The sequence below is a fragment of the Lonchura striata genome, chromosome Z (assembly GCF_046129695.1).
Source record: "Lonchura striata isolate bLonStr1 chromosome Z, bLonStr1.mat, whole genome shotgun sequence".
Lineage (NCBI taxonomy): Eukaryota > Metazoa > Chordata > Aves > Passeriformes > Estrildidae > Lonchura > Lonchura striata.
Genome location: NC_134642.1, coordinates 7853005 through 7878432, shown reverse-complemented (window position 1 = coordinate 7878432; position 25428 = coordinate 7853005). Strand labels below are relative to the sequence as shown.

The following is a 25428-nucleotide window of genomic DNA, read 5'->3' as shown; positions in this document are numbered from 1 at the left end:
TGACCATCTATCCCTTCAGATAGGCAGAAGAGCACTGTGAATGTTGGAAGCAATCAAACATCTTCTGAAAACAAAGCACAGAAAAATAAAACAAAACCTGGATACTAATAATTTTCTGTCTCTTTAGGTATCAATAATACCTCATGTATTATACACAGAACCTTCCCTGTGTTTCGTGTATGTTGAGGGAACCATGGTACAGCTCTTATTCTTTTCTGAGGTTTTAGATGGTGCATTTAAATCTGCACATTAAAAAAAAATTGTCATTCTAATAGCTACATTACTTTTCCATAGCAAACTGACTTTCAAAAGTACTAGGTAATTATATTTAATAACCCACCTTAACTAAATATAGATAAGAGAAAATGAGTTTTAGTAGGAATAAATAACAAAGTTATGTACTCTACATTTGATTGCTCTTTATTAAAAAAATTTAAAACTGTTCATAAAGTGAAAAATCTTTAATTTGCAATCCTGTCAGCTGGATAGTCTCAAGTGGAGTAATGTACACCTTAAAGTATCACATTATGTGTTTGAATGTGCAGGCTCATTAAAACATAAAAGATACATATAGTGCTGAAAGAAGACTTGCTCTTTTCAAGTCCACAAAGAATTCTTGTTTCCAGGAGAGAAAAAAGAACCATTTCAACCAAGACATTAAATCAAAACCTTTATTTTCTCAGTCACTGAAATAAAGCAGAATTTTAAAAAATTAGAATTATCATTCTCAAATTCCATGAGCTCTTCCATGTCCCTTCCAGGCATAAGCTCCCTTCCAAGAATGCCTGAAGATGTTAAGAATCAAAAGAACAGTTTAACAAAAAACTAAGCTACCCAATTATCAACACTTTTGAGATACATTCAACTTTGTAGATTGCTTATTTTGTTGTTTTTACAGGTTTGGTTTTTTTTTTTTTTTTTCAATGAATCACTCATTAAAATCTCCCTTTGAGATTGCTTGCTATACTAACCATATTTTCCATATGCCATTAAAGTAAATTATAGAGTTCTTATTCATCCATGCTTCAGATTTTTCATTAAATTTTGCTGGAAAATACATTTGTGATTCATAAATTACTAAATCCAGTCTATTTTCCTCATATCTGGAAATACAAAAGGTAATAAAAAAATCCAGAAAGTAATCCTCTGGCAGATACACTTCCTCTCTGTGCAATGATGAACTGGAAGATAAAAAATTCAGTGAAGCAGGATTTTCTTGCCACACTGCTGCCAAGCCAGCAACCTCTGTTGCCAGGTGGGGAATTTTCTACTTTATCACAGTATGTCCAAATGCCAGAAAAAGTCCAGTAACATGGAAACTGTAATTCCTGAAGAAAACAACCTTGTATATATTACCTCTCTAAAGTTTAGCCATAGATGTGGGTGAAGAGAGATGGGAAAAAATTATGAGCTTTTACTAGGATTTCCCAGGATCTTCTCTTTAACTGGAAAACAAAAGGTGGAAACAAAAGAGCAAAAAACCTAGCAACATGAACATAGTTTAAAAAAAAACAAAACACTATTAAAAATGCAGTCTCAGAGTTGCCTTTCATTTATTTCTGTTTTTATTTTTAACAAAGTCTAAAGTTTATTGCCTCTGACATTTCAGCTGAGAATTTTGGAATTAAGGAAAGAAATCCCCTCTTAATTTTCTCTTCTCAAGACTGAATAGGCCTAGCTCCCTCAGCCTGTCCTCATGAGTGATGCTCCAGACCCTTAATCACCTTCTTTGCTATTCACTAGACCCGCTCAGGAGCTCCATATCTCTCTGGTACCTTGGAGATCAGAACTGGGCACAGCACTCCAACTGTTGCCTGCACTGGAGAGAAAGCATTACACTGAGACAGAAAAGCTGAATTACATCTGACCATTCACTAGTTTGTAAATCAACACCAAGACTTTGTGTCATATTTTCCCTGGGTGATAAATAGTACAAATTTTCTTATTAGTCATTCTGTAAAAGTCTAATAAAAGTATTTATGCTATTTTACCTCATTCAACTATAGTGACAGAAATTGCCTGTCTGATATTCTTATTATGAAAAGGAATAAACTGAAGAGAAGACATTTGATATATATTTTTACCAAAGGCCATTGGCCACTGTTATTCCCAGAAAGAACACCCATTCAGGTTCCTTCATTTGTCCTTCATTCAAAAGCCAGCTCTATGGATATGTCAAAAACACTGCAAACTTCCCCAGTACATCTGAGGAGTTCTACATGTGCTAGTTGGAAATATGATATTCCAAATATATGGAAAGCTGACCTGTTCCCACTAATTTGAGGGTTTTCTATTTATAATCCTGTACAAAGTCATAGGATAAGAGAAGAGGAGTGGTACCTATTATTTTTTTTTTAATAGGCAGTCTTCATCAAAGACAAAGTGAGCTATTGGTCAGTAAGTGCCCATGTCCAATCAATGAGCAAATCTAAGACAGAGACTACTTTACTTATCTCTACTTAAATATTCTCAAATATTTATAATTTACAATTTGCATTACAATTCTAATGGGAATATTTCCTCTTTTCCCACACATGATGGATTAAAAGAAAAATCAGTAAAAACCCCACCATCTCCATCAGGGAACTTTTACCATTCTTCCTTTCTCACATCATGGTGCAATTAAGACATTTTATTATTTTAGTCTTACTTTCCATATGCAAAGCCAATCATGCCAATGAAAGCAGAAGTCAATAGGTTTCTGTTGTTGTTCCTTTTGAGATTGAGATAAGAGCTCAATTTTTTTTCTCAGCAAAGCTATCTTCAAATGAGCACTCAAGGAAGCTTTAATCTAACATGGCCTTTCATCTTTGATTTTTTTTTATTTGAAGAAAATCTTCTGCAAAGAATACATAAATAATGCCATATTTTAGAAACTAAATAAAACTTGAGCATGAGAACCATGGGAATAAGGCCTGATGTATCCAAAGGGAACAGATTTTCACCCTATGCTGTAATTTTGGAAGAGATTATAGATTTTGAAAAATTGAACTTATTTCATAAAACAATATTAAAGGACATAGAGAAATGCAGTTTTCACTATATATGCTTTGTAAGTTACCTGCAACTCCAAGAACAAAAAAAAGTTGCTGCAGTTGTATATAAGAGGAATTTGGATGCATGGGTATTAGTCATTTTGCCACAGTTCAAAAAAAGTTTGAGTTAGAAAACAGAAAAGGAAAACATTTCCTAGGAGTCTCCTATTGTAACTTACAGGTTTATTTGCCTCTTGCATTGTGACCACACCAAATACACTGTTGTTGAAAACAAACTGGAAACTTCAAGACAAATTTATTACAAACTAATCCAAGAATAAGTTTGGTCCCTCGCATTTAGAAAAATTTGAACTTGCACATATTTCCATGTGTTTGAAAGTTAAAATACACACTAAACCTGTTACTATTCAGACTTCTGGCTGGTGCTCCAAAATAGCTCTTTGGTGTTCTAAAATACCTTATGACATTTCAAACCATAAACCATATTTGTGGGAGAAAAAGATGACTAATACTGTCTCTACAAATGACTGTTGAAAATTTCTGTTGAATTAGAAATTATAATTGACACTGAATGTAATTTAAAAATCTCTTGCTGGAAATAATGTTGATATGAAAGTTTATTTTCCTAACCTAGCTTATATTAGGACCCAGAAGCACTTTCAAGCTTCTGAAGAAGCAACAACTGACATGTTAACAACTGACATGTTAAAAAATCATAATAGTAAATAGAATACAGTTTTTACTACTAGCTTGCATTTAACAATACATTATCTCCTACATTTACATAGTACAGAATTATATGTTTTCTTGACTAAAACTGATTATTTTCAATTAAATAATTTGACTTCCATAAATAATTAAAAGTGGTGCTGTGTAACAAAATGGACCCAAAAATGTTTATATATGGTAACTTCTGAGAGACGAAGAACTATGTCTTAATACACAGGCAATGAGGCCATCCATAATGCAGAAGTTTAATATTACTTTTGACTCATAATTTTTGAATCCCCGCACATCACCATACTTGCCAACATTATACAAGCATCACTTATTTATGCCACAAATGGTGCTCATTTGATTTTTCTCTCTGCTCTATTCATCTTTTCTAGCAGAAAAGTGGGTGCTTTGGCTGTTGAAAAGGCAGTGTGGCTGACTACTCTTTCCAGGGCACGGAGAGACAGGGAAAAGAGGCAGATATGCACTTCCCTGGTCCAAGCCCCACCCTCCCTCCAGCCTGCCAGCCCCCCCATCCCACCATAATAAAATTCTGAATTTGCATCCTTCTGGCTTTTATGGTATTTTCCTGATCTACAATCTGGGCACACCTTATGTGTCGTTATGTAACTGATAGAATTTTTTCCTTTCATGGGAAGGATTTAACAGTGGTTGCCTACTGACCAATCTTATTACTTTATTAATATATTATTTTGAACTGTTTTCTAGTAACTAAAAAACAAATCTAAATTGTACTCTACCACAGTGGGGTAACTTGATGTTTTTGCAAAATGGTATTCAGTTTTTTTCACTAGGCAAACAAAAAGGTGATGAAACAATTAGGTGTAGGTCAAACTTACAGAATTAAGCAGCTTTAGATTCAGATTTCAGTTTGAAAAGAAATAGGACAGCACTACAGACAAATATGGTTATGGCAGTAAAAAGAAAGGACAAAATTTAAGACTTTTTCTTTTACCCCAATATTTTTCTAAGGTTCATATTGATTGCTACTTGCTCTGAGTGATTCACTTGTGACCTAATGGATTTTATCATTAGGATAATTCCAAGGATACGTTACTGGTTTTTTCCTTGTTTCTTTCAACCTCTAAAATACTGCCCCTGAAACTAAACACATTCACCTTTTCTCTGCATTCAGCATCCCCAGAAAACCACTGCCTGTAATTCTGTCTCTGTATTCTAACACAAAGTTTTACCATTGCTGGCATATGAACATGCACTTCCTTGAGCTAAATATAAAGATACCATTATTTGGATACTTTCGGACAAGTTTCTGTAGAACTACCTTTCTTTCCCTTGTTTCCCTTATATTAGACTTTGTTCCAGTTGGGTTGTAACTTCATTTGATGAGATCACTGAGGGAGAAGCAATTGCTGTCCTTGTGGAAACCACTGTTGTGATGTTCCAAAGAGCCATGTTCATAGTGCAGCTCAGCATGACTGCTCAATATTGCCTTTCCTTTTGAAAATACTTTTAGGAGTCCTTGCTGATCTCAGAATTTTCAGAGAAAATGTAAGTTCTGTAAAATGCAAAATTTTCTGGTATTTCCATTTTCTTTGTGCCTACCTCCCCTCCCAAATTACAATTCTCCTGCTTTCTTCTATTTTGTTACAATGACCCCACTACTCAGGAGACATCTGGCCTACAGGAAAAATCTGGAATGAAATTCATGTGCCTAAGCATGCAGCATTATTTTATTGTAATTAAAAATTAATAAATAGGCCAAGAATAATTTTTTAGGAATATCCTGGTCAGCAGCAAGATCTGAGCCAGTAAAGAAGGAAGGCAAATTCAAAAGGTAAAGTATCTTTATAATAACACTGAACAGAAGTTGCAGCAAAGCAGATATACACTGGGGTGAATGGCCCCTCAATGGCCATCCCATCTCTTTGAAAGATAACATAGAGCAATCTTTATCCTCTTACATATTAAAAAAAATATTTGCCAGATATGTCTTATGGAAGAACACCAATTCTGCTTCTTTATTTGTTGCTTTCTTTACTGAAATTGATACAAACACAGTGGTAATTTCCATGTGACAGATGCCATTTATCTACAGCTCTAGGAGGACCAGATGTAGAGGCTGAGAAGCTGATTTTAGTTTTGGGGTGTGTTACAGCCTGAATTTCTGCTAGTAAAGTCCAGGGTGAAGAGGCAGAAAGGGCCTTTGCATGGTATCCACAGATGTTTAATCCAGCTTCACTGTGAGATGTTCCTATCCCAGGCACACACCCGTGGAGAGTCCCACTCGCTGCCCGGGGCCCTGGGGTCACCCTGCTCTTGGGGCAGTACAAAGATCTGGGCCAGTCAGGAATAGGGAGGGAGTGGCTCAGGGACATGGGAACAGACATAGGAAAAGGAAAATGGGGTTTTAACAGCTTTGAGTGAAGCTTCTTGTGTGTCCCTAACCTAGGGGATGCCCCCAGGGTCCCCACAGGGGTGGATTGTGGTGCTGCACCCCTGCCTTGCCCCTTCCCCTTGCCAACTGTGTTACGATCTGAGAACCCAGGAATAGAGATGCTCTTGTAGGATCCATCGTGGGCCACTTGTTGCCATTTGGGTGTGAAATAAATATATCAGACTGAATAACAACTCCTCCTTCCGACTTCAGTTTCATTATGATTTCAGTGGGACCCCTGTGACCCATTATGAAATAGCGTACTCAACCAAGATAAATTATATGAAACAGAAGATTTTTAGTGCTTTCTTTAAACTTCACATACATCTTGTTAATTTACAGAAGAGTCTGCATCCTTCACAAGGAACATCCAGTATGTATTTTCAAAGCTCACCTCTCCCTCTCTTTGCAGTTTTAGTGGAGTTAAAATTTAGACACACTTTACTACATGAAATAAATTTGTGGATTAATTGGAACGTGTGCTTCAAAGGTGGGTGAAAGATGTCACTGAAATAAGCGTGACAGGCATTCACAAATTTGAATGAGGATATGAGTTAAAGATTAAAATATTTTCCATTGGGAGACAGGAGTAGTAACTAATGGGAAAAATATTAAAAGCAAGAGAATTTTGTAATGTTTCTGATGCTTCTGTGGATTATGATAACATTTATAAAGTAATTAGCGACTGTATTGTGTGAAAACCAGGACAATTAATTGGCACACCCACTGCTTGACCATAGACTGTCAGAATCACGACCAAGAGCAGTAACTGATATCATATTGAAAGAAAAAAAAATAAGAAGAATTCATAAGAACTCTTTACTAAAAATAAAAAGCTGTGTGTGCTGACACATGCAATTACTTCAGAGTGACATGAAATTTGCATTCAATGCTCAATACTTCATCACTGGTTCAAATGCCTATCATTCTGTCTGTTTACTCAACATTGTTTGTTGATCCCTTCCTCTGTTGAATATGAATTATTGTTTGCATATGGAAATAGTTATTTAACTGAACAACTGTGGCTGAATCTTCTGAATTGCAAGTTATAAACTATTATTTTTGACATTTTTTGCAACAGGTAGTATTTAGAATGCAATAGTAGAAAGTTTTGAAAGAACATCAGGAATTTTTTTAGAAATTAGCAGAAATAGCAGGATCCATACATTGAGTACCATTTTTTTTTACAAGAACACATCCTATCTGCCATTATTTTAAAGCAAATAATAAAATATAGACTAGCTTCCAGAATTATTTTGCTTCTTGTTGGCCAAAAGGAGCACCCAATGATAAGCTGGGTTTGGTTTTGTTTGGTTTGTTTTTTTTTTTTTTTATGGAAGTGAATTTCTTTGTGAGTTTGCCAGGGTATAATAGAAATATTAGGTAAGGTAATATTGCTCCAATTCTCTCAGAACTGATTTGTGTAGCTGAAAACTTTAGGACATTACCTAGCATGTTAGAGTCTGTTTGCAATTCTCTTTGCACTTTCAAAAAATATATAATATGAATCAAACAAAATTCAGGCACCACCAAGACTTCTTCCAAACTTGTGTTAAGATTTAAAACTTTATTTTGAATGCTTAGAACATCACCACAAACATGGAAACTAGTAGACACAAATGACTTCTTATTCAGTTTTAAAACAAAATATTTACTAAATAAATTGCAACTACACATTTTCATGACAACAATATACCTTAATATTTCATATCTATATATAAAAGTCATGCATTTTAAAGATTTTTTTTGGCTAAATTGTGTTTTCTGGGTGCTAAAATTCACTGTAGAACTTACATGTTTTAAGTATTTTGCATATACATTTTAAACAGGTTATTACAGTCATACCACATTCCCAAATAAAACACAAAATGTAATAAAGCTCTATATTTTTTTGTTCTACCTTATATTTTTCAGTATTAAAAAAAAATAATTCTATATGTAATAGCAAAACAAACCTTTAAACCAGCTCACATGTATGCAAGGTATGTAAAATCTAATAGTAGAAACAGGGATGGCAATGCAAGGGTATAAAATATGCTCTCTTTTGAGACTGTGGTCCTTGAGTAATATTGCTTCTGTTCTGGCCTTGCTTTGATACATGCAAGTCCATGAAATACTTCATGGCTTATTACGTAGCAGGTGAGGAGTCAGCTGGGAACTAAAGGAATACGGTCCTCAAGCCTAACACTGGCAGCTACTTATTTCCATCTTTGCTATACAATTATTCTATTCTTGCTATGAGGCACATTCAAAAAAAACCAAAAGTCCAGAGCTAAATTTCAGCCTGCAATATCTTTGCAGTCAGTACATTTTAAGTAATTTAGATCCCCTATATTGTACTTCTGCAAGATATTTTACTATGTAAATAATTCCTCGAGTTCAAGCAATAATGTTAAAAGGTTCTATATATAGCTTTTATTTTTCTCATTGAGATTCTGTCATAATTCTATGCTGGCTGCTAAGGCATGTGCCACACATGATGACCTTTGGCACTCGTGTGTTAGTATCTGAGGACAACCCCTCTGCTTTTGACCTCTGTAAGTGACCCATTATGCCTTAAGGTTGATTATTTTTCTGATTTTCCAGCTTCATCTATGGAATCCATTGCTGTGATGTTGAGCATCATCAGCAATTTTTTTTTACAAAGAGTAAATGTATAAATATTTATAAAAGTCTTAATAAACATAGTGCTTTTAAGTGTTTTGCATCCCTGATCTGGAAATATCTTTTGATCTATTGACAGACTGTCAAGAAAGATGCACTTGGCTGTATAGGTCAAACCAGACTTCTTTATGTGTTTCAGGAGCTATTTAAGAATGTGAAGAGACAGTCTGACAAAACACAGAATGAGCACTGGCCTGTGACAGAGGAAATCTGCTTTTGTTCCTTGGTCTGTCACTGTCCTGCTGGACAATCTATGTGCATTTGTTTCCTCTCTCTGTGCCTCACTTTCACCACCTGAGAAGTTAAGAAAATGGTGTTGTCATTTTTGCAAAGTGCTTTAAGATTTATGAAGAAAGAATGTTGTGTAAGAGCTTGGAATTTACTGTTAATGAAGAGCATTAGTTTTTCCATGTCCTTTTCAGTTTTGTCTTAATGCAATAAAATAAACACAAGAAAAAAAGTCTCTTTGAAATCAGTAAGAGTTTCACATTCAGTTCTACTGGTGCCAGCATTTCTTCTGACTGCATGAAAGAAGTTGTGCTCCTTTCTAGACAGTGCTAGTAGCAATTCTTGTGTATGCTATTACTCTACATTTCTACTCTGAAATATCTGCACATTTGCTAGAAAGGTGGAAGATAAGCAAACAATAGCTTTGAAAGGAACAAGGTAGCAAATTTTAATGCAAAGACTGCATTTGAATATCCCTGGAAGATATTTATAACGCACTAACATGCAGGCTAATAATCATAGTACTTGACTTCATTTTCCCATGTTTCTTGACATAAACATTTACTAAAAATATGGTAGACTTTTTTTTATTGGTTCAAAGTAGTTCATAAGGTACAAATTGAGACTTGCACAATTTTAATGTGTCCTTTAAAAATTGTATGTGCTTATTTTACCTTAGATGGCCTTTGTCATCACTAGGATACATACTTCAGTCATTCATATTAGTTTTTTAAAAAGTTTTGGATTGACATCCAGGAAAACTCACAATTTTTACTCTTTTACCCCTTTCAAAGGTTTTGAGAAGAGCAGTTCGCCCTGACAGGATGTTTTAGATAATGTGTTTTCTATTACAAACTTTGTATTGCATTATAACACAATCCTGACTGCAGAATATTCCAGATTCTATAGTGCTTATCCCAAAACCCCCTCATTTTAGTGACTCTTGTGGGCACTAACTTCAGATATATATTTGGTTCTATAAATAGTCACAGCAGTTCAAATCATGAGTTTAAATGGCAAATATAAAATACTTCAGACAGTACAAAGGCAATAGATCTCATAGGGCATGAGCATAAACTAACTGGACTATAGTAACATAAAGAAGTATCAGTCAGCTAATATGATAATTTTTATATTATGCCAACCCCGCCCCAAGGGTACCACCAGTTCAAAATGCATTCCATTCATTCACTAACCACACCATGTGTTCATTTAATTGGCAGCAGCATTAGAACCAAATCTCTCCCACAGAGGCTTTCATAGGCGACTACACAGTCAGTTCTCTGTGGGGAAGCTTTCTGGTTTTATATGTACACCATTCCATCTGGCTTTCTCCACAAATAAATGTCTGTTCTTCTGAAATATATTTGGGCCATGTCATCCTTGAAACAATGAGCCCAGAAAAGATGATCTCGAACTCTCTTACAGGGGTTGGCTTTTCCACAACCTTCAGTTAAAACACTGCATCACTCTAGAAAGTATCATGCTCGAGGAATAGAGACAATATCTGTCCCTTTTAACAGCTATCCCCACACTTCCTTTCACTGTGCAATAGGTCATTTATTCAGGTGATCCAAGACTGTCTAATGCACATTCTCCCACCAGTCAGTAACTAAAATTGTATAGAATTGTTCATCCACAGCTTTCTTGAAGGAAATGGTTAACACCATCCAGCACGTATTTGTATGTTCTAGGTTTCTTCACTAACATTTCTTTGTTTTTCTTCTGATATTATACATTGTTTTCTTTTGCAATTATATGCAAATGCAGATATTATTAAATTGATTTTCCAGATATTTCATAATATGTGAATGATGATAATTCTTTTATATAAATTACAAAATAAAGTATTCTGGGACATCTTTTGTTTTCTTCCTGATTTCCTTTAATCGATTGTGAGACTACACATATTATTATTTTTCTGTTTTCTTCATAGCAATCACAGTACCTCATTTTTCCAATTTCCAAGTATTTATTTTAAAACAGATACTAATAAATAGGATCTTGCATGGTTGTTTGCTGTCTATGGGTTTACATGTGTATTGTCAGATGAGACTTCACAGCTGATTCTTGACAGTGCAATTTCACATCACCACACATTTTCCTTTCAGCTTCTCCTTCCTTTTCTGCTGCTTGCTTTTTTTGCCATCAATTTGCAAACTCACAGTCCTGCGTTTCTCCAGGTTTAGCAATTCTTGGAATAACTCTTTCACATTGTGGTTTGTCTTGGCAGAGGTCTCCATGAAGGCACATTTCCACTTCTTAGCCATGGCTTCTCCTTCACTGCTTTCTACCTCTCGATTTTGGTTCTCATCATTTTTGTTCCCCACCAGCATTATTGGAATGCTTTCTATGTCTCCTTTAATCTGACATATTTGTTCGTAGATTGGCTTGAGCTCCTCCAAGGACTGTCGGCTGGTGATCGAGTAAACCAAAATAAAAGCATGTCCTTTAGAAATAGAGAGACGTTGCATGGCTGGAAATTGATGGCTCCCTGTAGTGTCAGTGATCTGCAAAGTGCATATGCTCTTATCACAGCTGATCACCTGCCGGTAGGTGTCTTCAATGGTAGGGATGTAGCTCTCTCTGAAAGTGCCCTTCACAAATCTTAAGACCAAAGAGCTTTTCCCCACTCCTCCAGCTCCAAACACAACTACCCTATAATCGTTGCTTTGCTCAGGCATGTTTCTCTGTGTGTCACTTGCTCAGCTAGGGGGAAAACCTAGGAGAGAAATCAACAAAAACAAGGAGACAGACATTAATACAGGTACAAGTGTTTAGTGCATGCTGTGATAACTTTCACAGTAAGAGAAATAAATGTAATATAAATAACAGCCTACTAGTTGTACTAATTCCATAAGTCTTTCTCGGGGTTACAGAATTATTTATTTCAGTGGTAAATTAGGTTTGCACCCAGTTTGGACTGGTACCAAAATACCATCTTTGAGGCTTCATGGCTGATTTTCAATTAACAATGTGTTTTTCAGTATTCTTCCTACTGGACTAATATTCACCAAACTAAAAAGTTGCATCTGGGAGTTCCAACAAGGCCTTGACCTGAACAATTTGTAAAAAGGGAATTATTCTTCTGTATCTTAAATAGGTATAAAATAATAGTCTCAACTGATCACTGTTCAGGCGTATGACAGTCAATTACTCTGAATATTCCAGCTCAAAAGTAGTTAAGGAATTTATCCCCACTATGACTGGACCACAGTTCTAAATGACAACTAAGATGTATTTGTGGATTATTCAGCAATAGCATTTATTGACCTTTGTTTTTAACTCCACAGGAGTTAAAACACACTTCAGTGTGTTTTGCCTCTGGCATTTCAAGTCAAAGAGTACATTTTGATAAACTCAGATTGCTCACATTCTGTCTGACTTTTTATTCCAATTTTGGTCCTGCAGCAGATGATATTTGACATGAGATTGCCTATACCTATCAGAGGGGCTCTGCAGACATATCCATAACATTTTTAGTGGCTTGTATTGCTGAGGTTGGCAAGGACATGTGTCAAAGGTCACAAAATTCTGTGGTTCCCACAGTCAGTTCCCCTTGACAAAACTCATCTGTGTGTATATAGTACGACCACAAATATGGAAATAATTTAAAATAATCTAAATGGTAAAATATTCACATGTTTACAAGCATTATATGTTTTATAATTAATTTAAATAAAGTGAAGTTTAATTTGTCCTCCCATCAGTAGAGCTCAGTAGGTACGCAGCACATCAGTATACACAGTCTTTTTATATTTAGTGAGATTTAAGCAAATAATCACTTTAAAAACGAACCCTAAAAATTGAAGAAAGCATAGGGTATTGTGACTTTTCAGACCAAGTTGATATATATAAGGGGTACATGTGGAAAAAAATGCAAAATTTGCTACATCTGTATTTGTTCTGAAAAAAATGGGCAGTCATTGTAGGGAATGTTGCCCAAGTGCTTTAATGGCGCCAAGTGATTAAATTTGCCTGTTGTAATTTTGCCTGGGTAGCAATAAATCTAGAACAACCCTAAGAATTTCATTCCTTTTGAAAGCAAGCCTCCAAGCTATTTCTTCAATGCAGCAGAAGGAGTCACTGCATTGCAGGGGGTGATTTTATGTTACCTTTTACCCGTCTAGCAGCAAGACAATACTGATGCTATAGAGGTGTGGAACTTAGTGGACCTCCCATGATCTTTTCCAGGCTCAAGCTCATGCCAAATTTTCTGTTTCTGCATTTTGATGCTGTTGCTCATTATGCCAGTTAGCTTTAAGCTACAGCAATGCAAGCTGCACTAGTGTCTTCAATTTGTTGTTCAAGCATATCCTGACGTAGTTATCTTTCTTGTACAGGGCATCCTATAGTGTCCTAATTCTAATGTCTGAGTAAGCTGAAAACATCTGTCCTTACATAATTTGTTGGATGAAGGAGTTGCACTTCCTCATCTGCCATAGGCAGAATAATCAGTGCAACTGGGGATGCCGATCCCAAGGCAAAGTGCAGAGCTGCCACAGCTCTGTCTACCCAGCCTGGCTTCAGGCAGGAGGCAGCTTCACCCCTTCAATCTCTCCTGTGCTACATTCACTGTCACTCTGAGAGGCTTGTTTAACTATAGGAAAGATTGATAAATAAGAGTGTTCATCCTGAGGCACTGAAGCAAAATTGTTTCTCTGACAGCAGAATTAAAGGAATGGAAAGAAAAGGTTGCCTCAGAAAAAATGCTCATGTATGTGTTTATAGAAGATGTAAAAGCCTCTGAGGGACAAAGAAAATGAGTGAGCAGCTCATTATGTTAAAAAAGGAAAAAACATAGCTGGAAAAAAAATGAGGAGAAGAAGCTAGCATAATGCTGTTCCACTGAGAATAAATCTGTATGTAAGAACTGCAGACATGCAAATTTGGAACAGTCTTAGAGCTTACAGTTGTGGATGACTGCACAGAATGAGTTACCATAAGAATTATAGTTTAATAATTTCTTGTAAGTAAAGAGGCAAGAGAGCAATGTCTGTGAATTCCTCTTCAGAAGCAGCTTAAGCATTGCACAGTCATACTGTATGAAGCCTACGAACTACAGGACTAGAGAAAAAATGTACTATGAAGACTTTTACTAAAAAGATCAGTGAAATATGGACTAGGGAAATAAAATTTTAAAAGCTAGCTGGGTGTACTCCTGCTCTATTATACTCTATACTCTAAACATACTCAGAAATCTCCAAGAAAAATGACACATATGGTATCTCAAAAGATAGAACTTGAAATGGGGCACTTAATTGCCTGAAGTATTAAGCATATGGAAAAATTCGAAGGGGTCCTGAAAAAGCATGGTAACAATCTTCAAAACACAGCAAGTTGCTGCAAAGACAGAGAGTGTTGTGGATAAAAGAGGTTATGTGCTTTCATTGTAGAAGGGATTCACATTAGACAACAGGGAAACTTCACAGTGGTAAGAATAGTAGATCTAATGTGTAGGGAGATTCTGCAGATATTCTTTAGAAATTACCATAGTATCAAAGGATAATTCTAGATGGCAGAGACCTGAGTAGGTTTAGTAGGTTTCTTGTCCAGACTGCTCATCACAGCTGGGTCAGCCATGGCACCACAGAAGGTTGTTCTTTCCTGTATAGATGTGAAAATGCCCAGTCTTTCCCACAGTCTCTCTGGGAAACAAACTCCAATGCAAAATTACCATCAAGATGATATTTCCCTCCTGTACCTAATCTAAGGTACTCAACCCTTGTTGTCTCTCCTCCCAGCATCTACTGTTGCAAAGAGTGCAGCTCCACCTTTTGATGGATTTTCTGCAGGCACTGAGGGCTGCACTTTGCTGTCCCTTGAACTTTGCCTTCCTCAGGCTGAGCTGGCCCTGGTCCCTCAGCCTGCACAGCTTTGGACACCTCGGTGCCCTCACCTGCACTCGCTCTGGTTTATCGGTGTTTCCCCGGCTGGGGGTGCCCAAACCAGACAGACCATCAAAACCACCACCACCACCTCCGCCAAAAATCCTCATGCAAGTCTTTATGATCACATTGGAGAAGAATTCCCCAAATGTTTTTTCATAATTTTTTGTGTTCTGTATGTTGATCTGGTCACAGGATCTCCTACAGTGACAATCATTCTGTATGAATGTGGTGCATTTGCACACAAGTGTTCATTTGTCAATGCTTTTCATACCACCCTATTACCTTACTGATATTTTTTTGTCTTAAAATGTGTTAACTGAAAAACACAGGAGGACAAAATAAAGTATGGAATTATTTAATCAGCTTGCAGCATTATGTCCAGTGAGAATATGGAAAAATTAAAGAAGTCTGAATATTCAGATGTACAAGATAATTTCGGATTCAGAAAACCAGTCTTTCATAATCTACACAGAAAAGAAAATAGTTGCTTTTTACATGTTAGAATGGACTTATTCTGTAATGAAGCCTCATCTGCTGCTTTTTCTACTTTCACAAACCACAACAGTGAAAACTTATTATCGTCATCTAAAGTGTTAGTTTATCAACACTGCCCTTACTTGAAAAGCCAAAGCAATTATACATTCATTTTGAAATGTCTGATTGCAAAGGTCAGCAAAACAGTGGGTTTGTATCTCTGCTGACTTAGCTATGTTTTCTGCAGACACTCTGCTAGCACAAGGCTGGAGCTGCTCTAGTTCAGCTGCTGCAGGTGAGCTTGATGGGTTATTCACTGGGGCAAAACACTGCCCCCAAGCTCAGCTGCAGACCTTTATGTTAGCCTGCATGCTCTCCCTAGATATTTCTGATATTCCAGGTGAAAGAATTGCAAAATTCTTCTGACAGAAGGATACAGTTCAAGGTCTGAGTAATTATAACACAAAATCACTTATTTTATTATATATTGGGAAAAATATGCATTTTAAATGTTTAAATAAAATACTTTATGTTACAGATTATGCTTTTTATAGTTTCAACTCCTAATGTTCTTTGGCTGATTAATTAATTACATGTCAGTATATTATCATTTACTAAATCAATGTCACTGATCCTGTACTTAGCCACCAGATCTCCAGAGTTCTCTCTTATCTTTAATTGGGTTTTTCATAGTCTAACTTTTTTGTCAAATGTCTTTTGGATCTGCCTGTTGTGTTGGTATTTAGGCTATAGATAGCATATAAGAGTCAAAAGGTATAGGAAGGCTGAGAAATAACTTCTGAAAACTAATCTACTTGAATATCTACCCTTAGAGCAATATGAGATTAGAATCTCACAGCTGGTGAACTCTTTCAGTTTTCATTTGAAAATAAGCATAGAAATTAACATATCTCTAATGTTTCCAGTCTTGGGTTTGGTTGCAAAAGATTTTCACCATGTTTGCATTTTTGACTACCATGAAATGACACAAATTGTAAGTTTAGTTGATATTTTCTTACAAGATTATATCTTTTAGTGTAGCATTCATTTTACAAAAGATTGCGATGTTGCCTTTGCTTTCTGAAGTCAGAGGCTTTGATTGCTTCTGAACTGATCCAGTTTCTTAAGGTCTCATGATGTCCTACTGAGATGTCAGATACTGTGTATTAATTTCCTGAATTTATTTTTCCTCAGGTAAAACCATCTTGTGTCAATCATGGATCTTTTTTCTTTTTTATTTTTCAGCTCTAAGGAGATGTCTCTGTTTATATTGTCATTTATTGTGAAAAAAAGAGTAAAGTACAGGCGATGCATTTAGTCCAAAACCTTGCCTCAATTTAAGTTGACAGTCCATGAGGCTCTCCAGTGATGACACCACTATACAAAGATACAAGGTGCAAGGTGAAGAATGTAGCTGTAGATAAGATGGACTTCAGCAGGACTGTAAGATCAATATCCATTGCCCAATATCAAGGGTAGAAAATGCCATATTATTTATATAAAAGAGGGGAAGAGAGCTCTGCAAGGAACTTTTTCTTTTTGTGCATATAAAATGACATTTCTCAGGGAGTATTTTCACTGCTATCTGCTAATGAATATACACTTTAAGAATGGGGACTTTCCTACTGCAATGCCTTAATCTTTTAATATAAGACATTCTTTATCAAAAATTCTATTCCTTCACTTGTCCTCTTTGGTCTTCTCAAGTCAATGGAAAGTTGAACACATTTGATGACCAAATGATAACTGTTAAAACAGCTTTTTCCTACAACATGAGGTCCTCATCCAAATGGAAAGAGCTTTTTTATTCCCATGTGAAACAAAATGTTCTTTGAAAATCTGCTTCTTGATGATCAGCTAGTCTAAATCATGACTTCTTTTTTCGCAGCATTTTATTTATGTTGTTCTTAACTGCAGTTGGAGAGAAAAGCATTTATATCTTTTCTTTCCAGCTATAGAAAGATGACCAGAGAGATTTCATTAGAAAAATGGCATCTTTTTCATGAAAAGTACTGTGTTATAAACCTGCCGATTTTATCTGACACATTTTCCTTATTGTAAAATTTGTTTGATTATCTGAAAGGAGCAGAATCAGACATTTTTATTATTTGATATACTCATAGAAAGCAAAAAATTCAAACTGAAAATTCAATTTATTTAAACCAAAATAGATTTCATTTTATAGCTTGGTTCTCTACAATGTTGAAAACATTTTAATTTGTAAAATTAATAATTAAGAATCTTTAAACTGAAATTAACATTATAAAGTCTTTCAGAGGGTTCTCTAAGAGGTTTTGTGGGTTTCCTTCATGATCCATAGTTGAGAAATAGAAAGGACAGGAGGTTTTCAGATAAATCTGTTGCAGTTTTTTTTTCTGTATTTACAGGAGACCATTATCTTAAGAGCATCTTTACATAAAGGAGCTAGAAGCCAGCCTCTCTGCTGTCCTGTAGTCACAGGTGCTGTGCTCTGCTTTAGCAAATTGTCATATTGCCATCACACATATGTTGAAAGTCTCATTCCTAAAACAATGCCTTTTCAAAACTGTTTGAAGCCCTATGAAAACCTTGGTAAAGGAAATAAATGCCTCATGCATAGTTGTCACTGTAAGAAAAATCTTTACTTGTTCTTTGGCTAACATAAGGCCAGCAGATGTTGTGGCAAAAATAGTTTTCCTAGGCAGGAAAGAACTGGAAAAAAGAAAGGGGAGACAAATAGAAAATGTTTCCTGTAAGAACAACAGATAGCAAGGATTTTTGGAACTAGGCTTAACTAAAGTGACATTGCTTGTTGAAGAAAGCAGGACTGGTGGCAGAAGAATGAATGGCGCAGAAGGATCTGTTCATTCCCTTCCCTGATGAGGATTCATGTGCAGAAAATGCAGAAGGTGCTGGACCTGATCTAACAAAGGACTTTACACAAAGGGATACAATGAAATTTTTTGCTCTGTTGTTGCCTGAGAGCTCTGTTGCCCCAGAACTAACCCTTTTGTAAGTTATGTACTAATGAACCAGTACTGTAAAACAAGATTCAGCTTCATTGAACACACATACATGTGAAAAAAACCCACCTTACTTTCATCTAATATAAGAAATATTATGCTAAATTTACCCAGGATGGACAGGTGAATACACTTACCATATTTAAAAAAACCTCACTTTCATGTAGAAACAGAAAGCTTATTCTAAGCTTTATTTATTATATTCTAAGCTTATCCAGGGTTCATAGGTTTCCTACTGGTTGTTACTTTCTATTTAGTGGCTTAGTTAATATTAACATTTCAAAGGAAGAATTTATTGACAGTTCCTGTCTAAATTTAGGCTTTACTTTAGGCATGTCAGATACTTCCTTGCTTTATCTATTTGAGTATTTTGGTTGACTAGTGCCTTAATCTCTAAGTGCTTATCATCAAAAATCAGAGAGAAATTACTCAGAACACTTTCCATACATGTAGTTAGGTATTCATTAATGCACACATAGAAATAAAAATGTCGAAAAAACAAACATTCTAGTCATCTCCCTTTGGAAATTATTTTTTTAAAGTTTTCTTCCCAAATTAACTAACCAAATGCAGTAGTTTTCCCTCAATTTTCAATAGATTTAACTTAACAGTGTAAAGATGGAAAGATCAACTCAACTTAAAGCCTTGTATGTGTGCCTTTCAGCAAGTAAGATATAAAGCCATTGGACACAGCAATATGATTAGAAACCAGAATTTGTCACTCCTGCAAATGGAGGATCAGAGACTCAGTATGAATTTTAAACCCCTCTGGTTTCTAATAGTAGAATAATTTTTGGTATTGAGCAATGACTTTACATGCTGTCGTGAACTTTCCTTCTCCAGCTGGAAAAAAATAGGTTCTGACTTACGGATCTCAGTATTACGAGATACAAATCGCAGGATAGGCAACAAGCTATTTCCATGTAAATATGTGTATTTACACAGAAGAATAATGCATTCATGGAAGACTGTTTTCCATTCAGCAGAAGAAACACTGAAACTGGTGGCCATTTTGCCTTTCCCTATAATTCTCAATTCCATAATTTTAGTGTAACTTGAGACCACTTATGTAAATCTTCTGTAGATCCAAAATTATTAAATGTTAAGTGCTTGTGACTTCTTTTTATGATATAACTCCTGTCATTAATTTTCCTTGCTTGGCTGGGAAGGTTAGCTAGATTGCTATCCTGACCACTGGAATATTTCTGATGCTCTTTCACAGCCCAAATAACATTTCATTCAAAGCAATGGCTTAAACAGAACATTTTGCTACTTATTGTTTGTTGAGCAATTACTTGGGAATAGGTTAATGCAGTGGGTTTTGGGATCCAAAATGATCCCTGATAATTAATTAAACAATGCAGTACAGTTGTTGACATGTTTCCAGACACTAGTAAGAAGCCTGTTCTTCCACTGCAAGTTTTTCTGTAGATCAGAATATTCTGTAAACCAACAATTAAATTATAACTGTGGAGTACTTTATAGTAAAAGCAGCTTTCTGATTGTTTATAAATGTTCAATACTCCAACTTGCAGTACTTTCAATTCTGAAGACAAGCAAATTTAGCCTTAAGAGTAGTTTTTTCTAGATACATGTTTCTTTTCCTTGTAGTATTAAAAAAATATATAAAAATTATATTCTGAAGATTAAAACATACTGAGTAACACATTGTAAGCTTTGCATATACAGACTGGAAAAGTGGTGATGTTATTTATTTGGGCTAACTGCAATATTTTAGTTAGTGATAGAAGTTAATATTTGATTGTTTAAGTAATTAACTCTTTCAGAAGAGACAAAATTTGTCAGCTAAATTTTCAGGGAAGAATACAAAAATAAATAAGTAAAACTTTAAAAAGGGCAAGTGTTCTTTTCTTAGCTTCAGATTAATTATAAGTAAGAACTACTGGGCATCTTGGGAAAGAAACAATTCCAGTCCAGGAATGGATTTGCCCTTTTCATATGGTTTCTTTAATATATACATATTTTGAATGAGGAAACTGAAAGGCTGACATAACTTCACTTTTGAGACACTTTTCCAGGTAATGAAAACCAATTTCATTACTGCAGTCAGGCTGATGCTGACTGGATGTTCCTGCCATAGCATATTGCAGACCTGCACAGCCAGAGAGACTAATTTTAATCTCAGACAGAGAAGATTAGCATTCAACTTAAAGTTATTTCATCAAGAGGAGGTGCTTCTGACCTCAGTGTGAGTCAAAAATGCATTTGACACACAGACTTGACACACATTTTTTCACATTTTCTTGTATTTCTTTGATACCCATCTCAAGAATTAATCTGTTATCAATACTTTGTGGTTGAAAATTAATCAATATGTCTTTTCTCAAAAAGGCAAATTAGAGTATTTTCTAGTTCAATTATTATGTACAACTGCATTGACACTCAGGCAGTCTCTTCTAGCAGTAAGGTGAGATAATTTAATGCATGTTTTAATTTTAATGCCACAATAAAAGTGCAGTGAAAGTATCTGTTTGCTGATACTTGGGAACATCTGTATTTAAAGTTAAAATACCAAATTTCCAGAAATATTCTCTCCTAGTGTATTTTTGGAAATTGGTCATTTTAATAGGGAATTAATATTGCTAATATCCATATTTTATAAAATTGCCATTTTCCTTCCTCTATTTAATATTGGTTATTGCTCAAATAGTCCTAGCAATATAAAATATTAAGGGGAAATTAATAAACATTTGGAATCAGTTTAGATACCAAACAAAATGTCCCACAGTGAATACTATTTCAGCTTACATGTACAAATGTCCTGATACTCATACTAAGAGTGGGAGAGGGCACATCCAAATGCAGCTCATTATGTATTACAGAAGAATTACTGAGAAACACTATGCATTGAATGCAATCCAATGTAGAAAATTAATCAAAACCATAAAAAAAAAAGAAAATAATAAGAAAAAATAAGTTTATAAACATAAAGAATGAGAGAAAAGGGGAATATGAAATTGAATGCAGTCTTTCTGTAGGCATATCCTTGGACCAGAATATGGTTTATTGCACATTTATTTAAAAAATATCTGAATTGTGGGAGCAATAGCATGTATTCTGATACAATGAAAGTGCAAGTCTGACTTTACACACATGCTGGGATCTCTACATGGGCAGCTGTGTTGGTTAGCACAAGAGAAATCCAGAAAACAGTTATCAGGTTATCCTCAAAGGAAACTAGAAATAGTGCTAGTAACAACTTCAGGAACAGCAGTATCAGATTATATAGAGTCTGCTTTTTTTATTGGTACTACAGAGACTGCAATGCTGGTGTAATATAATCATGACCACTTGGCCAGAAGGAGCCTCTGAACTCCAATCAACTTCCAAAGAACTCTGCTCTGCACTGTGAGAAAGTGATATTACTCAGCCTGAGGTTCATCAGTGCTTGTGAGTCTGCTGGTATAAACAATTGTGCAGCACAGTGCAGAAATATGCTTTCATCTGACTGACGTGAGATATATGGAAAACTGTATTTCCAAAGATCTTCACTCGCTTGCAAAAGGATACCTTAGAGCAGGCAACTTCCAGAGAAAAGTAAAAATGGTATTCAGCACTGAAAGGTTCTTTATGGATTATAAAATTCAGAGCTTTGCCTTTGCAGACAGCCATTTCACATAATCCCTTCCATCAAGTTACAGCTAAAAGGTATTTAAAAGGTTTTCTATACATTACTTCAACTAGAATGTAATTTCAGAACCTCGATGCTCTAATGGTTTGCAGTCTTCCAGCCTAAGTGTATTCACAGCTCATTTATAGCAGTTCATTCTCCTCTCTTACCAGGAATAAAGATAAATAGCTGTACATCACAATCATTCCTCCAGATCCATGGGACCATTGATTTGCAGCTGTGTGGTTGAACTTGTTCCACGTTCTTCATGCAGGAGCCTCAGATATGCTGCGTGTGGTGTGAGAGAAAGCATGAAGCCTGGAGGAATATCGCATTTCATAGCTCCAGAACAATGGCACAAAACCCATTCTGCCTGAACTGGGCACTACTGCATTTAGTAAGGACAGATGAGGCCCCAGAGAGCAGCTCCTCATCATAAGTGAAGTCCATTAGTCAGAAAAGTAAAAAAGGGAACAAGGAGCGGGGCAAGTTAAGACAGCCCTCTAAAAGCTAGAATTAAATATGTTGAGACCTGCAAACATTCTAGATAATGGTAAACTATAAAGCTTGGCAAGTATACAACGGTAATCAGTTTCGTCAACCTCGTTTGCCTCAGAAGGAGTGGGGGTGTACATGGCTGTACACAGCTTACACAGCTGTATTTATAAACAGGCATATATGTGTTCACTCACTAGGTACTCATGAGAACAGCACATTCAGAAAATTCTTCAAATTAAAATGCATCCAATTTTGTTGCTCCATTCTGTGCTCACGCTTCTGTGTCTGAGTGGTGCAGCATACAGAGCATCCCACATTTCATAGGGAAGACAGAAAGGGATAAAGTGTTATCAAATCTGAATTCAGCAGCTCTCAGGCACTTGAGAATGGTCTTATATGATTTATTTTCTTTCATTCAGTTGGAAGATGGACAATCTACTGAAAAAAAAAATATCCTGTCAGTGGGATGCTGCAAAGTTGTATTTGTCTTGGCAAAAGAAACACCTTGTGTTATTTTATTCAGACTCTGCATTTTTATATTCTTATATCATTTAAGATGTAGCTTTCATTTAAAAGAAATAAAAAATTAATATCTCCTTAAATCCCTGCAGTGGCAGTCCTATAAACTAGGGCAAAATTCAGCACATCGAGTTTTAATAAAAGGCAGCTTGAAAAAAAGGTCATTATTAGCATCCCAGGACACGGAAAAATGATAGTTAATTAGCCAGTGTGTCTATGACCAGAATCTGACTTCCTTGCTAGCCCCAGTTTACAGCATGCCATGTTCTCTACATAAGATATTAGCTTAGAGAGTATCTTGCAGTTGTAACTCACGCAAAACTCTACCGACTTCAGAGGAATTTCTGCCCGAGTGAGCATTGTGGATTTTGGCTGAAGGAAAGGAAGACCTAGTGCAAAGCTATGCCTATTGTGCAAGGTAGCATAGAAAACAAAACAAAACAAAACAAAACAAAACAAAACAAAACAAAACAAACAATGGAAAGAAATGTACCTGTGTAGGAACAGAAAGCTTCAAACGCTCTTCACTTTCTGCCTGTCATTGCACCAGCTCTTCTCCCTCTCTGCCCTGGGCTCCCCCCTCCAGAAAGGAGCCCGTGTTTTATCCCGGGGGCTGCGGCTCCTGTGCCTGCAGCTTCCCGGTGCTCCCGGCGCTGCCTCCCCTCCCGCCTGCTCCCCGGTACCTGGGTGGCGGATGATGCTCCTGGACCGCAGCCTCCCTCCTTGTGCCTCCACGGGCGCACCGGCTCCAGCCTCTGCCCGCGCTGCTGCCTAAATGGCGACTGCAAAGCTCATCTAGGCTTTTAGCTGCCACCTACTGAATAATTGTGGAATATATATATCTATAGGCATATAGACACATAAACTGTAACGTTCTGGCTCTCTCAACCAGTGTAGTAGATTTTTACAATCAGTCTCTAAAGCCTCCAAACACCCTGCAGTTTTATCATTTAAAGCTGTAGATTACATTAACCTGAGCTCACAATTCTCCATTTCTTTCAGCACTGAAGCAGAGAACAGCCTGTCTCTTTAACATAAAAAAAAGCTTACAAAGCCTTTGGTGAGGCTAATCCCTAGGGCACAAAACAACGTTGCCTTATTCAGATCAATGGAGCTGTGCTGATTTTTATTACTTGGAAATTTAATCCCTTAGGTCTCAAAGGTATTCACAAAAAAAATCAAACCTCCCCCCAAAAAATCAAATAACCAAAACCAAAAAGCAAACCAGTAGAAAGAAAAATACACCTTTAAAAATAGCTTTTGTCTAAAATAGGACCTCAGAATTTCACTCATCTGAAACAGATCAGACTTTTTTTTCCTGACAGCATTGTAAAGCAGGATTCCTGAGGCTTATGGACAAAGATAAATTAAGAGGTTTTCTCCATTTTTATGGTGTGGATGTTTTTGTTGTTGTTTTGGGTTTTTTCAGGAGTTTTATTGGGTTTTTTTTTCCTTTTGGTTGGTTGATTCTGTTTTTTGGGTTTTGGCGGGGTTTTTATTTGTTGTTTATTTTTTGGTTGGTCTTTTATTTTTTTTGTGAAAAATCTAAATGAAAAAACCAGTGTCTCCTTTAGCTGTTTATTTTTAAATCAACTTCTAACATTTTTCTTTCTAGGCTGGAAGTGAGGTCCACTGAAGCTCTTTGAATTGTCACTGCAGAAGGGAAGCATAAGTACAGGGTCTCTCATGAATCTGATGAATCCCCAGGGAAGGGGATTCTAGATCTGCTCAGCTGGTTAAGAGTGCTGCTTTAAACACCAGGACAGGGAGTTCAATCCCACAAAAAGTATGTTCAGAATTGGACTTGGTGGTCCTGGTGGATCAGAATGCTATGTGACCTGTGAGATGCTATCTTTAAAAGCAAACAGCAGGGATTATAGTTCTTCTAAGCCATCTGCCAAGATGTAGCTGAGTTGTGACATAAAAGGGCTCCATGCCCATCTTGAGGAGCTTTGCCCTGTGCAGGGCTGGTGGCACCCAGAACCTGTCACAGCAGCAAGGAAAGAATTCAGTTTTTATGCTTGCTGTGACTGACCAGTTGAGCAGCTAGCTTCTTACAGCTGGTGTGATAATTTTTAAATGGCACCTTTGGTGGCATTTAAAATGTATTTTGTTTGCTTTTTTAAAATTGATTTGTTTTGATTGCTTTTAAGAAAGGTTCATTTGTTTGTTAACGCTTTTGTTGAACACAGAAATGAAGATTTTTCTCCTCTATGTGTTATGATGACCTGCAAAATATGGCCTGAGGAAATAATTTGCATTAATGTGCAGTTCTGCTACAGATTAATCCCGAGCCCTGTTTCCACAGGCTCCCAGGCAGCAAACTGTGGAACAAACCATGTGCTGCAGGCCTGCTCCCAGAGCCTGACAGCAAAGCCCTGCATTTGGCTTTGTC

At 36.2% G+C, this 25428-nt stretch overlaps 1 protein-coding gene across 2 annotated transcripts; it reads right to left on the bottom strand.

Moving 5' to 3' along the window:
• Nucleotides 1–7673: 7673 nt before the first annotated feature.
• On the bottom strand, nt 7674–24098 carry DIRAS2 (DIRAS family GTPase 2). Of its 2 annotated transcripts, none has more exons than XM_021530408.3 (2): nt 23717–24098; nt 7674–11740 (listed from the first exon to the last, which is right to left on the bottom strand). In XM_021530408.3, exon 2 carries the CDS (start codon nt 11700–11702, stop codon nt 11103–11105), a length of 600 nt encoding a protein of 199 aa, XP_021386083.1. In that variant the 5' UTR covers nt 11703–11740; nt 23717–24098; the 3' UTR covers nt 7674–11102. The 2 variants fall into 2 exon arrangements, with proteins under 2 accessions (XP_021386083.1, XP_021386084.1); XM_021530409.3 differs by lacking the exon at nt 23717–24098 and adding an exon at nt 23527–23708.
• Nucleotides 24099–25428: the final 1330 nt, after the last annotated feature.

Coding starts and splice junctions, on each gene's coding strand:
- DIRAS2 (XM_021530408.3), bottom strand. CDS start 11,702: ATGCCTGAGCAAAGCAACGATTATAGGGTAGTTGTGTTTGGAGCTGGA.